At 45.2% G+C, this 14,611-nt stretch overlaps 1 protein-coding gene across 10 annotated transcripts in view; it reads left to right on the top strand.

Moving 5' to 3' along the window:
• The window catches only part of VSTM4 (V-set and transmembrane domain containing 4), a 112,047-nt gene that overhangs the window by 23,192 nt on the left and 74,244 nt on the right, over window positions 1–14,611 (top strand). For all 10 annotated transcript variants that reach the window (XR_010113178.1, XR_010113181.1, XR_010113180.1 and 7 more), the window contains exon 3: window positions 7,527–7,595. Coding sequence is in view for 6 of the 10 variants with exons in the window: in XM_063607374.1 (XP_063463444.1) it covers window positions 7,527–7,595 (69 nt within the window). In the remaining 4 variants the exon portion in view is untranslated. The remainder of the gene's footprint in view (window positions 1–7,526; window positions 7,596–14,611) is intronic.

Here is a 14,611-nt window from a genome sequence, read left to right as displayed (position 1 = left end):
GCTTCAATTCAAATTGTCTCCAGTTTCCAAGACAGGCAGTTGACTCCTTGGGAAGACACGTCCATCCTTACACATGTTCTGCTCTTTTAAAAATCATTGTTTCTTGAAAGCTGTGTTCTGCACATCATTTTCTACATTGAGACATGCTATTAAAAGGTGCTCTTTCAGGGTCCTTTTGAAACGGGAAAAGTTCCCTTGTCCCCCTACCAGTGCATGCGATAGGGGTGTGGCTGGCTTCTTTGGTGCCCTGCTGCTCAAACCTTTAGGGAAGCATACAGATGGGCAGGAGCTGTGGGGCTCCGACCCCACGGCAGTGTCCAGGGGTGAATGTTTATAACTCCTGAAGCCCCAGTGGGCATGTGTTATGGGGTGCTCTCTTATTTTGCCGACTATAGGTTGCTTGTAGCTCAATTAAGACCCTCCACCTAGTCTCAAGGACAGAGGGCTTTCTGTATCCCGGGTTCGTGCCTTGGTGTACTGGAAGAATCAGATCACATGTGCGCTTGGAGAATATCTTATTCTCCAAGTTTTATTGAGTGCAAGTAGCTCCCAGTCAATGGGGGAGGTAGAAGGGAGACGGTTTTCCCCTGGAGTTGGGCTGCTCTGTGGCCCCAGCTCTCTTCTGACTGCCTCGGCCAAACTCTGCCTGGTGCCTGGTCCCACTGGTCGATGTCCTGCCTACATACCAGTGCCTGTCTGTGTGCTCTTCTGCTGGCATAATCTGCTCCATGTTCTCTGGACTACCAAGCCGCTTGCGTCTTCTTCCGGTGACGTGCTCCTCCCGATGTCTGACTGCGTCTGTCTCTGCCTTGCTAGGTTCTCAACTTTTTATAGGCCCAGGATGGGGGCGTGGCAGGCCAGAGTGGTCTTGGGAAATGCAATATTTGGGCAGGAAATGCCTGTCCTCACCTAGGTCCGTGGAGGTGGAGCCCTAGCCAGGGACCACGCCCTCCTCTACCCAGCACACCTCTTCCCCTTTCCATATTGTTCAAAGGGACCATACTCTTCTCTTCCCAGCACTCCCGTATCACTTTGTAGATAACACTTCTGTGGCAGGATCACTCCTTATCCTTATTACTCTTGTTTTCCCTGGATTAAATAGAAGAGGCATTGGTTTAGTTTTGAGTTCTAAACCCTCTCCTGGATTGGACAGGACACTGAGGCCCAGGGCCTGGTTTCTCACAGCAGGACTCTCCTCTCCCACATCTCCTTGTACTCAATCTTTCTTCTAGGAGCGCACATGACAGAGACTCTCCAAGTAGGGTCCTCGGGCCTGGAGCCTCAGAATTTCCTGAGAGGTGAACTCCCTCGTCAGGCAGAGTCCCAAACCCTCTCAGAAACTCAGGGGCAATGCCTGGGAGTCTTCATTTTAATAAGAGCCCAGTTGATTCTTCTGCACAGTAAAGTTTAAAAATATGGCTTTAGAGCACTAATGAAGGCAGCACTTGCTAAGGACAAGATCTGTAGAGTCTGGGAGAAGGCTTCAGCTACCCTGGCCAGGGTAGGCACGGAAAGGGAAGGCATGTCTCCTGAGCCCAGCTGCCTGCCTTCCCTGCATCCTGGCTCCTGCTCCTTCCTGCCTCCTTCTTCCTCTTGGCCCGCCAGGGCCCCACCACTTTCCTCTCCATCGAATCCTGCGTTCTGGAAGGCTTTCTGTGTCAGAAATGTGCACCTGACTTTGGATATAGCCTAGAGTTGCAATTTAAGCTTTGTTAATTGTAAGATTCTTTGTTAAAGGAATTAGGGGCGCCAGTGGGAGAGAATTTCAGGAAAAATGGAGCCTTCCCAGGACCTCTCGGAATTTTTGGCCATCACTTCCATGGGTGAGTGAGGTCAGTCTAGACAAAGCATGTCAGCGTCCTTGGTGAATGGGGGACCCCGAAAGAACCAGAGGCCCCTTGGCACCCAGAGGGCATTGTCACAGGGTCTTGGTGTGAACTCACCTGTGAAACATGCCCTCCCCAGGGAAGTTGGCAGGGCGTTCTTTCCAAGGCAGGAATTAGGGCTCTCGGTTTTCACACCTCTCTGAGTGATGGTTTCCCCCCAGGTTCCATCAAAAGGGACTTGACTGAGGCTCTTTCTTTCCAGCCTGCTTCCTCTAGATGTGCAGTTGATAGAATCGGTTTGTCTCAGTACCTCTGGGCTGCATTCTTCCTGACTGTTTGATCCTGTGGCCACTTTCTTCAACAGAGGGGCAGTGACGTGATGGATTTCACAACTTGTTCCTTATTAGATTTCATCCTATTCTGTGCTCCTGGGGAGGCCCCAGAGTGGCCTGTAGCTCTGTCATCTGGGCCACTGCCTCCCCGGAAACTCTCATGGGCTCTGCCCATTGGGTGCTAGGGTCCCAAGGCAATGACAAAGCAGTCAGTAGGTCAGCTGACAATTTAGCTTCTGAGCACTCATCACCCCTCCCTCCACTGTGAGACCTGACCCATCAGATATAAAAACCCACTTTAGTTCCGATAACAGCTGTACTGAGATAGGTGGCTTGGCACTGAGATCAAATTGGGCTTCCTTCTACTTCCCTGAACGGTTGTCCTGCCTGTTCCCCTTTCCCCACCCCCCACCCCAGCATGGGGACTACAGGCCTGTGCACTGTGGGAGCAGGAGGTCAGGGTCCTTGCACTGCCCTTGTCATGGTCTCCCTGGACACAGGACGGATGGTAGAGGAGTGTGTGCAGGAGTGGTCACAGGCGGGGCTCCGTGAGAGGCAGGGCTGGTGTCACTCCCAGCAGCTGGGGTGATGAGACTGTCCCAAGGGGCCCCACAGCATTTGCCCCCATGCCAGCTATTTACTGGGAGACCAGTCTCAGAGCACAGGGCAGGACAGAGTCTACTTGGAAAAAGTTCTTTACCACATTCCTATCACCCAGAGGGGGGCTGTGGTCAGAAGCTCACCTGGATCAGGAGCTTTTCCTTGTCCACCAGGGGTGAGGGAGGTGGTGAATGCAGATGAGAGGGCAGAGAGGGGCAGCATCATTCCAGTCCTGCACCTTCCTGGGAAGGGATGGAAGTCTCATTTCTCCTCCCTATCATGAAAACCTGAGCACAGAGCAGCAGAGTCCACCATCAGGACCCTATAGGACCACTGTCTGGCTCACCAGCTGACTGTCATGCGCTTGCTTTCCTCTTTGGGGGATTGGGCTGGGCACTCCTTTAATCATGAGCAGCTGTCAGGAGGGCAGGACCTCCATTCCTTTGAGCTGGTGCATAGGAAGAGTCAGCAAATTGGTACAAGAGGCTGTTGTCATCTTCTTTCCAATTGTCTGGAAGTCCAGCTGGATCCCAAGGTGAGCCCAGTACGGCAGAATGGGATAGATTGATTGACTCTTGCTTAAGGCTCCAGCCTTCTGATTGCTGAACTCATTGGAAACTGTTACAAAAATGCTCTTCCATCAGGAGATTTGCATTTTATTTCCACAAGTCTTTGAGCAACATTAGTAATCTGTGGTTGGAACATTTGCCACTTGTTCCTTAGTCTTGCCAAATTTTTTCTCAAAGCATTCCATCCTCTTCAAGCCCATCTACCCTGCTGGGGCCTCTTCCACTCCACACTTGAAGGTTGACCAAGGTGAATTTATATTAGCTGCTCACAGCTGTGCTGAGGAGGGCAGAGTATTTTTGGAGTCAGGAGACCTGCTGATTGTCCACTACACAGCCCTTGCTGTTGGCCTGGCTGCATCCCACAGCTCTGTTTCCTCATAGTCTGTGGACTCAGACCCCTGGCTTGACAATATATCAAATTCACTTTGAGATAGCACAGGATTAGCAGCTGCAACAAGATACTTATGGGAGAACCTTGGGAAAATTCCCGAAGATCTGGCAGGGTCCATGTAAAAATTTTTCTTTCTTGTAGGAACAAGTAAGATTAGGACTGGTGTTTCTATTAATCAGATGCCAAAGTTGCTGCACCGTCCTGTGAAATATCTGCACTGCGGGGGAGTGAGGAGCTTCCAGTGATTCCTTGCATAGGGTTAGTTTAGAATCCCAGTTTGTTAGCTCTTTCAACACATGTGTCCATAAATAGATTAGGGAGAGCTTGTTGCTTTCTATCCTAAATAAGGGAAAGGGAACTGTAATTGGATTAAATCAAGGACCCACAATTTCTGACCCTGAAAGTTGCATTAAAAATGACCCGAAGGCACCTGTTGGTTAGAATGGCAGCAGCTCATTCAAGGTGTAGAGATTGAAGAGTCACCCCCTGAGGCAAAGGACTGACAACAAAGGGCCATTCTGAGGTTGGCGGGGGTGGAGGTTAGAGCAGTGAATAAAACACGTGAAAGTCCCTGTACTTAGACAGCTAGTGTGGATATGGGCTCAGTAGGTCTCAGGCACTGTTCTGAGCACTTCACACACATGAACCCCTTTAACCCCTGCATCTACTCTGACATGGGCATTTCTCATCATCCCCATTTTACAAATGGGTAAAATAAGGCACAGGAAAATTAAGTGACTTATCCAAGGACATAAAACTAGCACGTGGCAATTGAGTCTTTCAACCCTGTGAGCATGTGTTTGCCAAATTTTAAAAGGCATACATTTCACCCAGGGGATCTGAGCTTGAAAGCAGATTCTGATTCAGTAGATCCGGCATGGGGCCTGCCATTCTGCATTTCTGAGGAGCTCTCGGGTGACACTGACATTGCTGGCCCGTGGACCACATGTGGGGTGGTAAGGGTCCACACCATGATGGGCATCCTTGGCCTCCTGGAAACCAAGCTCCTTGAAGATATATGTGTATTGTTCATCTCCGTGTTGTCTTCATCAGGACCTTCTTATCCTTATCTAGGCTTGATTAGCTGAAGCCATGGAAACCCAGCCAAGCTTTTTCAGGAGAGAAGTGGGCACAGTCTAAGGGTGCAAAGCTCTTGGAATGCAAGGAGAGTAAATACAACATGCCAGGCCTTGTGGGGCCCAGAGTGCCATCAAGCTTTGGCCTCTCATCTTCCCTCTGCTATGCAGGTTCTAGGCTCTGCTCCATTCTGCTCACTTGTTTTCCAACATGGCCACCCACAAAATCCACTGGCTCTTTCAGTCTCAGGGCTCACAATAACCACATGCACTCTGTTTCTTATTTTAAGTGTTTGAAGGGGGAATCTGGCAGTCAGTAGATTACAGGGGCTATGGGTATTGAGCAGGTCAAGGAGGTTGGGTGTGATGGACAAATTGTCTGATGTATCTTAGATCACATGCAAGGTAAGATATTCACTAAGAGCTCCTTCCTGGAGGTCCAGGTTGCTTCCTTTGGGAGGAAGTCAGAAAGAAATATATAATTCATATATTTTACCAAGCACCTATCAGCTGCCAGGCAATGTGCCCAGTGATAGGAATACAGAGGTAGAAGATATAGCCACTACTTTTTAAATAATTTAAGTTCTAATGGCAAAGGAGTTCTGTGATCAAGGCAACCTCTCAGCAGAGCAAAGCCCTCCTCCTGAGAACAATTAGGAAAACTGAAAATAAAGTCTATCAGCACTTCTGCTTTCTGATTCACATATCTACATTTCATAAATATATTTGTATTATATAATTACATATATATGTATATATACATATATTACATGTGTATATATACATATATATTACATATGTATATATACACATATATATTACATATGTGTATACATATATATTACATATAATTATATATATAATTATATATATGTGCATATATATCCAACTATCTTAATTGTTATCTGAAGGACTAGATAGGTAGTTAGATCACAGAGAAAAGCAGCAAAGTGAGCCCAATTGCTGGAGACGTTTAACTCTAAGAAACTCACTCATACTTAAGCAGTGCTAGTTGAGAGAAGCTATGGAGAAAGTGACAACCAGTATGTTTAGGAGGTGAGTTAGTTTTTGGCAGTTCTAACAGTGAGATAAAAATTGGGAGGTTGTGGTAAATACCCCAGGATTTTTGCTGGGGAACCCTGAAGGACCGAATGAACCCTGAGTAAGGGCAAACCAGAAATAGAGCAGATTCTATAAAAACTGAAAGCCTCTCAACAGTTCAAACCCTGATTGGATCAAAGTGACCATCCCCCTACTCTAACTTCCTATCAGGGAACCAAAATTTTATCTAGAGTCACCAAGATTTTCTATATACAATGTCTGGCATTCAATTAGAAAAAAGTTATCAGGCATTCCAACAGACAAGATCTAAAGCAAAAACAGATAACAGAAAGGAGTCTATGGGAAGTGCAAATATAAAAGTTTATCAGGCATAGACATTAAAATAATATGATTGATATGGTCGCAGAATTAGATGACAATCTAGAGAAATTCATTAGAGAACTGAGATATCTACAAAAGAATTAAACAAATAATATAGAACTGAATAAAAAGAATAAATGCAATTAAGAACTTAATAGAAGGGTTGTACAGAAGGTTAAGCACAGATGAAGAGAAAATTAATGATTTGGAAGATATGCCAATAGGAAATATCCAGTGCAAGGCCCAGAGAGACAAAAGGAAGGAAAATTCAGAATTGAGATCATGACAATAATAATACAAAAGTTTGTGGGAGAGGCAGTAAATCGAATTTAAGTTCTAGGCCATCTTTGCCGTATTTCTTGTCTCTTGTATTGATTCTATCTCCATTCAATTCTGGTCCTAGATTCTCTTGTCTAGAGCTCTTCGTTGTGGTAACCCCTGAGCACGTGTAGCTGGGTAAATTAATTAAACTTAAATAAAAGTAAAAATTCAGTTATTTGGTAAGACTGGCTGCATTTAAAATATTCAGTAGCCACATGTGTCCAGTGGCTGCTGTATTGGACAGTGCAGATATAGAACATTTCAATAACTTCAGAAGGTTCTATTGAACAATAATCTCATTCCGTGATATTTTACATTTTTCATCAGTCTATTTTCTAGATCTTTACCTATGATGATGTTACCCCTGTACATGGAAACTTTCCATGGGTCCAGACTCCTTTAATGTGATGTTCAAAGTTTCACACAGTGTAACTCAATTCTGTTTCCCTGCCTGTTGAAAGCAGGCAAAATGAATTCAGTGATCTACCATTACCTGAAAGAAGACAAAATGTTCTCACGATTAGATGCCTGTGGCTCTGTGGGTCTCTCTTGCATGGAGAATGGTGCTCAGAGCACTAACCTTGAGTCATCTGATGACTTCAGGTTCCTCTATCCAGGAATACTGGGACAAGTATACTACATTTTAGAAAGATTCCCACTAAAATGGTAAAATAAATCATGTATTAATTATTGGGTTTGCCACTGGGAACTTCTTATTTTTCAAGTCTATGGGGCAAGTGGGGCTTTTACTGAACCGCATCCTGAGCTTGCCATTTACTGGCTTTTAAACATGGACAACTTAACTTCACCTCTCCTGTGCCCCTTGTTTCCCAACTGTTAGGTAAAGTCCTTGCACCCCTCCCTAACATGTGAGTTTTGACAACTAAATGTGGTTTTGCAAATGTAGAAATTGCTTTGTAAATGTAAGTGCCATGTGTACCATGTGGCATTATTTTTTCATACTGTGCTGTTTCTTTTTTGTCTTTCAGTCATTTCCCTCAAAGCTTCTGAAGAGTCATCCTTTGAGAAAACAAAAGAGACTTGGGCATTTTTTGAAGGTAAAGCTTGTATATTTCTTTTTTTTATTGCTCTATAGGTGCTTTTTCTTTTTCTTTTTTTTTAAATTATACTTTAAGTTCTAGGGTACATGTGCACAACGTGCAGGTTTGTTACATATATATGCATGTGCCACATTGGTGTGCTGCACCCATTAACTCGTCATTTACATTAGGTATATCTCCTAATGCCATCCCTCCCCCTTTCCCCCACCCCACGATAAGATGCAGCCTCACTTTTAGACAATAGGAAGGAAATAGAATATAAAGAAAGGACCCTAACTTCTTAGTTTTTAAGTTGTTTTCTTGGTCTAAACTTACTCAAAGTAAGATGGAAATCCCTGACAGTATCAGCCCACAGTTTTGAAAGAGTGGAAGTTAAAGCACCAGTCCACATAATTTTTGTTTGTTTTGTTTTTGCTCCAGAATTCCTACTCCCAGGTGATATTAGGGACGAATCTTCAAGTGATATAAAAATGATAAGTACCTCTACTGTGACTACATTTTATTTCAGGTTGCTTAAGGAGTTTGGGGTTCTAGAAACAGTTTGCAATCCTTAACCAAGTAATTTTCAACCCATGCTAGAATCACTCATGGAATGTTAAGAACATGAATGCCTGGACCACATCTCTAGAGATTCTGATTTAATTGGAAGTTGTTAAAAGCTCCCCAGATGATTGCAGCATGCAGCCAGGCTGAGAACCATGGCCTTGGAACAGTGGTTCCCAAAGTGTGATTGCAGACCAGCAGCATATGCATCACCTGGGAGCTTGTTCCAAATGCACATGGCTGTGCCCTGCCCTAGCTTATAGAATCAGAAATTCTAGGGATGGTGCCCAAGAAATCCGGTGTTTAACAAGACATCCAGGCAATTCTGATGCACATTCAGGTTTGGGCCTTAGGGCAGGGGTTCTCAACAGTGGGTGACTTTTGCTACTCCAGGGGACAGTTGCCAATGTCTGCATGTATATTTGGTTGTCACAGCTTTTGGGGGTACTCCTGGCATCTAGTGACAGGGGCCAAGGATGATGCCAATCCTACAATACACAGGATAGTCCCCATGACAAAGAATTTTGGCTCCAAATATCCAGAGTGCTGAGGTTGGAAAACCCTGTCTTGGAGTAAGGAAAGTTCGGAGAAATTATTATCATAAAGTGGGTGAGGATTATGATCATAAGCAATTAAAGAATGCACTTTGTGAGTTCTCTGGCAGAGCTTTGTATCAGTGAAAGGCTGATTAATGTTCAAAGGTGGTCAGGAACTTTGTAAAGATTATGTCTGGTGATGGTACAACATTTATTGATGAGGAATGATCTAGCCAAAAGTCTCTAAGGAGAGGCACATGTCTTGAGGCCTTACTGTCACCCTTTGTTAACCCATTGTATGATCTGGCAGAAGGAGGGCCATCCTTAGGGAGCAAGTACTTGCTTTCAAGCTCACCCCTTCCAATACCTAGTTATAAAGCAGTAGACTGAAACACATTCTGTCTTAGGAAAATGTAACTTTTATTGTGAACATCGTTTGCAGACCATAAGGTGTCACCCACATAGGCCTCTAGGATTAATTGTTTCGTTTTGTAGTCATAAATATTTTGTTTATGAGATTGCACTCATGAGAATCCAACAGTGATTCTTTGTATTTCCTGATGTTTCTCTGCATTTTTGTAGTTGCCTTTTTCTTTATTTGATGACTGCCTCCTAGTAAAATAATCCCCATTTCTCCCACTCAGCCTCTCATTAAGAGAATGCCTACTCATTGGCATTGGCAAAGAAATGAAAATGACTTTACTTCTCATAGAGTGAAGCAGTAGTAAGGGCAAGGTTTACCTTTCTCATTACTATTTAGTAAAATTGAGGCAACCCCATTGATGTTTGCCCCATGTCTCTGGAGCTGCCCTGTGACCAGGCACTGTGATGGGTTGGGATATGGAGAGGGCCTGGCTGTGGCAAGGGTAGATCACTAGGGTTGTGACAGCTGGAGCCTTATGTATCATTAGATGCATCAGAATCTTCCAGGGAGACTTCAGGCTCCAGCCCCTGAGGTTCTGGTTATAACATTAGGAAGGGATCAGAGAACTTTCAGGGCCACAGGTGATTCCTATGCAAGTGGTCTGAGGACCATACTTTGAAAATACCATGGTGCAAAAACAAGACCATATATTTGGAAAGATTGTGGCATTTAGACCCAACATACCCCACAGCATAATCAGCATTTCTGAAACCCTTTGTGCAATTAACAGTATCTCATAATTCATGTGCAGCTATAGAATGTCAGGGTTACTCCCGACCTAACTCTCTACATGAAATCTGTAGCCCAGTATGTGCTTTCTTCTCAACAGAGAGAATCAGGCCTCATCCAAAAGCAGAACTGGCATTCTCGCTATGTGTAGTGCCTGCCTCAGAGCAGCTGTTTACAGACCAATCTTTTCCTATGATTTCGGCAGCAGCAGCGTCTCCGTGCTTTGCTTTTTTAACCCAGCCGTAGCTTTGGCGAGGTTAGAGGTACAGTTGAAACTCCCTGGCGCACGATCCCAGGCCTTTTGCCCTTTTGTTCCTGGACGAGAGAGCTACAGTAGGGGTTGTGGATGGATATCCATCCTCCTGGGGCTTAGTTCGTCCTGGCTGTGAGCCCACTGCACAAAAGAGGCATTGATTGTCAGGCCTCTTTGTGAGATGCTGGAGTGAGTTAAAATCCTTTGGGGCTATCACTCAGGTATTTCACCCTGAGCAAGATGGTATTACAGGCTGAATTAAAAAATAGAAATACACAGCCTTATGTCTCAAACTGCTATCTCCTGACTTTTCCATTTGCACTGGAAATGTACAAGACTGAAGCTTACTTTCTTGATTCAGAAAGCAGGGGAGAGCGGGGTTCCTGGACTCTGCTGAGGGGCACTGGGGTCACTCTTTTTCAAAGGAGCACTGAATATACCCCTGCTGGGATCAGGGTTGCTGGGCAACAGGTACCATCTGCCTGGCCCTGGCTTGGTGGGGCTGTTTGGGAGGGCGGGATCTGGCATGCTGACATTATGCACCCCAGTCTTGGCCTGTCTCTGCATGGGCAGCTGCTCCAGCCTGCCAGCCCTGCCATCTGCTTCAGGGAGGCCTGGGCATTTTCTACATGGCAGCTTGCAGTTGAGTCTAAAAATGGCAGTGATGCCTTTGGAAGTTCAATGGCAAAAGACAAAACTGTAAATGATTTAAGAGAAAGGGAATGTAACATGATTTTTAGAATTATTGTGGGTGTGCAGCTATATGTGTTTTTTTTTCTTTTCCTTTTGTTTTTGATGGAGTTTTGCTCTTGTTGTCCAGGATGGAGTGCAATGGCGTGATTTTGGCTCATTGCAACCTCCGCCTCCTGGGTTCAAGCAGCTCTCCTGCCTCAGCCTCCCAAGTAGCTGGGATTACAGGCGTGTGCCACCACACCTGGCTAATTTTTGTATTTTTAGTACAAAAATTTGTACTAATTTGTTTCACCATGTTGACCAGGCTGGTTTCGAACTCCCGACCTCAGGTGATTGGCCTGCCTCGGCCTCCCACAGTGTTAGGATTACAGGCATGAGCCACCATGCCTGACCATATGTGGTATTTTAAAAGTGAACTCCAGATTTGATTAATTGCAGATATTTTGTTAAACTCAAGCCTTTGTTGAAAGGTCTGGCTTCAACCTTTCAACCAGCATTATTTGGCCTAGTCTGAGTTTTAAAACTTTTGAGCCAACATTTTATAGAGAGATTTTTACATAAAAAGGTAAAGGATGAATTGGAAGATCTGGCACCACTGGGCGGGCATTCCAGCCTGAGAGCAGTGCCCTGGAACTGAGTGCGGCAGGGCTTTGCATTAGCTGACATGACAGGAAGGTGACTCTGCAGTCGTAGGAATTTGTGACCCTGGCTTCAATGGCTCAGAGTTTAACTGTTGTTTGCAGAGAACACCCAGGGAGGGGGGTTTTCATGTTTTGAGTAGACACAGCAGGGTGGTTGTCTTTATGCAACAAAAGGAATGCTTGTAACAGAAGGAAAAAAAATTCGGAACATAGGCATACTGGTTGCTGCTCAATCAAGGGGAACTCAGTGGTCTTTCTGAGCTTTTCTTCTCCTGCAAGGCAGCACTTTTTACAGATCTGTAGCTTCAAGAACAAAACAGAGAGTGGCCATGACCAGTCTTGTGTGTGTGGGGAGCCACACGCAGGCAGGAGGTGCCCGCTGGCTGGTGTCCATAACTGGAGGCCTGTGTGTTTGGCGGCCAGCTGAGCCTTCCGGAGTCGCCAGATGTTTTCTGATTCTGTAGCCCTGGCTGCCTGTGGGAAGCCCCCTTTGAGCCATGTTGAGGAAGCTGTGATCTGAAACTGTAGCTTGGGCCTTTTGAAGCCCCTCACCTCCTGCCTGGGCAGAGTGTGTCCCAAATGTCTGCAGCTTGCTGCTAGGGACACTTGGGGAGAGATGCCTACTGCGGTTCTTACCTGCAACCTTGTCCCTCCTGGGTTCCTGCTGTTCTGAAGCGAAGGAAAGAGCTCAGATGAAGAGGTGAGCTTGTGGATCAGCTGCTGTGCTCCATGGGCATGGAAGCTTTTGTAAGACAATTTTTCTCTCCACTCCATGAATAAGACTAAAGGCAAGTTTCTCTGCCTTTTGGTCTGGGGACCACATTTGCATAGTCCCTTCCAGGCAGGTGCTGTGTTCACCTGCCTGAGGTTCTGTCGGCCTGGCAGCCTGACTGTGTTGTTCACCATCTTCTCCTGCCAGCAAGGGCTCTGCCATCCTGTTCTGGAGTAGTTTGCTGACCAATATGGAAAGGCAGGACTGGCCGTGGGTTTGCTGGGTTGTGGCCATCCTGTGCCCTGGGATCCTGCCACAAATCCTGGTCTGTGAACTTTGCTCTGTCCCTGAGTTCGTCATGAAGTGTCTTGTCCAGAATCCAAGAGTCCTGTTGCTGAGTTTCACACTGTTTAAATGGATGCTGCAGCCTCTCTCCTAACTCTGACCCCTCACAGAGTTCTCCACCCTGTTAATCTACAGAGCCCACACATCAGAGACACAGGCATTTACTAGAAAGGCAGTTTTGATTTTTAGATATGTGAGAACTTTCTCAAGCTCCTCACATCCCATCAGCTTCTGGACCTCTCTAACCTGACTCTGCCCCCACCAGCCTACTGACAGGGCTTTCCTCCAAGACTTTCCCAGTGGCTTCCTAGGAGCAAAACAGAGTGGATGTTTTCCAGCAGTTGATGCTATTAAGGCATCCTTCTTACAGTGCTTTCTTCTGGGCTTCCAGAACTCTCGCCCCAGCCCTCCTCTGCATCCATGACTAGCTCTGATCCTTTGTAGGAGACTCCCTTCCACACACCTGCCCCTCTCTCCTTAAATGTTAGTGCAGATGCACCCTTCACCTGCTACCTTGCCCTAAGGCACTTTCTACTTATTTTATTTTCAGTCCAGACATCTAAATTGCCAAGAGCAGAAATCTATTCAAACTAGCTTAGGCAAAAATGCTGACTGCCTTAAGAACACAGGAAGATCTCATGGACTCCAGGGGCAGAGGTTCTGCTGGGCTTCCCTGGGGCCTAGGCCAGGGAGGGGAGAGTCAAAAGGAACCTGAATGTCTGATTCCATTTCATGCCCCCTTTCTTCTCATTAACCATAAGCCTGACCTGCTTCTCCAGGCTCTCCCTGGGAGCCAGCCACCTGCTACTCCCAGTAGGCTTGCTTTTTCAGCTTAAGCACTTAACTAACTGCTTCTCCACGCCCCAAGGGCTTTACAAATGTTCTTTTCCTGTTGACTCAGCTATTCCACTTCTAGGAACTTAATCTTGAGAACATATTGTGAGAGTTGTACTAAGGTTTAAGTTCATGAATGCTCACCACAGAATTATTTATGATGGGGAACAGGTAGAAACACTTTGAGTAGCCAATAGTAAGAGATTGTTAAATCATTGCTGATATATTAATATGATAAACTTTTATCATATTTTTCAAAATGATTCTGAATCATTTTTGAAAAGAATTTATTGAGAAAATGAGAGAAATTGAAAAAAAGATGTGAAAGTATATGATCTCAATTTAAAAATATATGCATATTCATCATAAAGTATACCAAATATTTATTAATAGTAGTTATCTCAGGGTGACAGGATGGCCGATGGCTTTTTTCTATACATTTTTGTATTTTTTGTTATTTTAAATACAACTCGGTGCAGAACTCTAGTCCTCTTGGAAGCTTCTCTCAGCCTCCCCAGGCTGGGCTGGGTGCCTCTGAGTGTTCCTGGTATTGGACACACGTTCTTATTGTTACAGTTACTAAGTGGTCCTCTATTTCTTGAAGAGAAAGCCTTTGTGTGTGCATTTTTATCTTTCTTGGACTCAGGAAAGTACTGACCATGGCTGATAGTAAATGTCTGTTGGTTGTAGAAATTTAAGTCAACAGAGAAACATTTTTGCTAAGTTCAAATAAATGCCTGTGGCATTTTTCTTCAAAGATGGTTAGAATAATGCTTTTGGCTTCCCTTTTCACTTTCTGAGCAGCTTGGCATTGTATTGATCAGACTAATGATAACGTTGATTATTAGAGTTTAAGAAATGTAAGTATATGTAGCTGGGCACTGAGTCTCATGCCTGTAATTTTAGCTACTCAGGAGGCTGAGGCGGAAAGGTCTCCTGAGCCCAGGAATTCAAGGCTGCAGTGAGCTGTGATTTTATCACTGCACTCCAGCCTGGGTGACGGAGTGAGACCTTATCTCTAAAAGAGATGTATGTACGTGAACATGGTTTAACTGTTCAACTTAGACAACTTTTTATTTTGAAATTATTGTAGATTAACATCCATTTCTGGCCAGGCACAGTGGCTCATGCCTGTAATCCCAGCACTTTGGGAGGTGGAGGTGGGGGGATCACCTGAGGTCAGGAGTTCAAGACCAACCTGGCCAACATGGTGAAACCCTGTCTTTACCAAAAATACAAAAATTAGCTGGGTGTGGCGGTGTGGACCTGTAGCCCCAGCTACTCAGGAGGCTGAGGTTGGAGA

Source organism: Pan paniscus, chromosome 8 (assembly GCF_029289425.2).
Source record: "Pan paniscus chromosome 8, NHGRI_mPanPan1-v2.0_pri, whole genome shotgun sequence".
In the NCBI taxonomy this organism is placed as follows: domain Eukaryota; kingdom Metazoa; phylum Chordata; class Mammalia; order Primates; family Hominidae; genus Pan; species Pan paniscus.
This window is presented reverse-complemented; position numbering and strand designations above follow the sequence as displayed.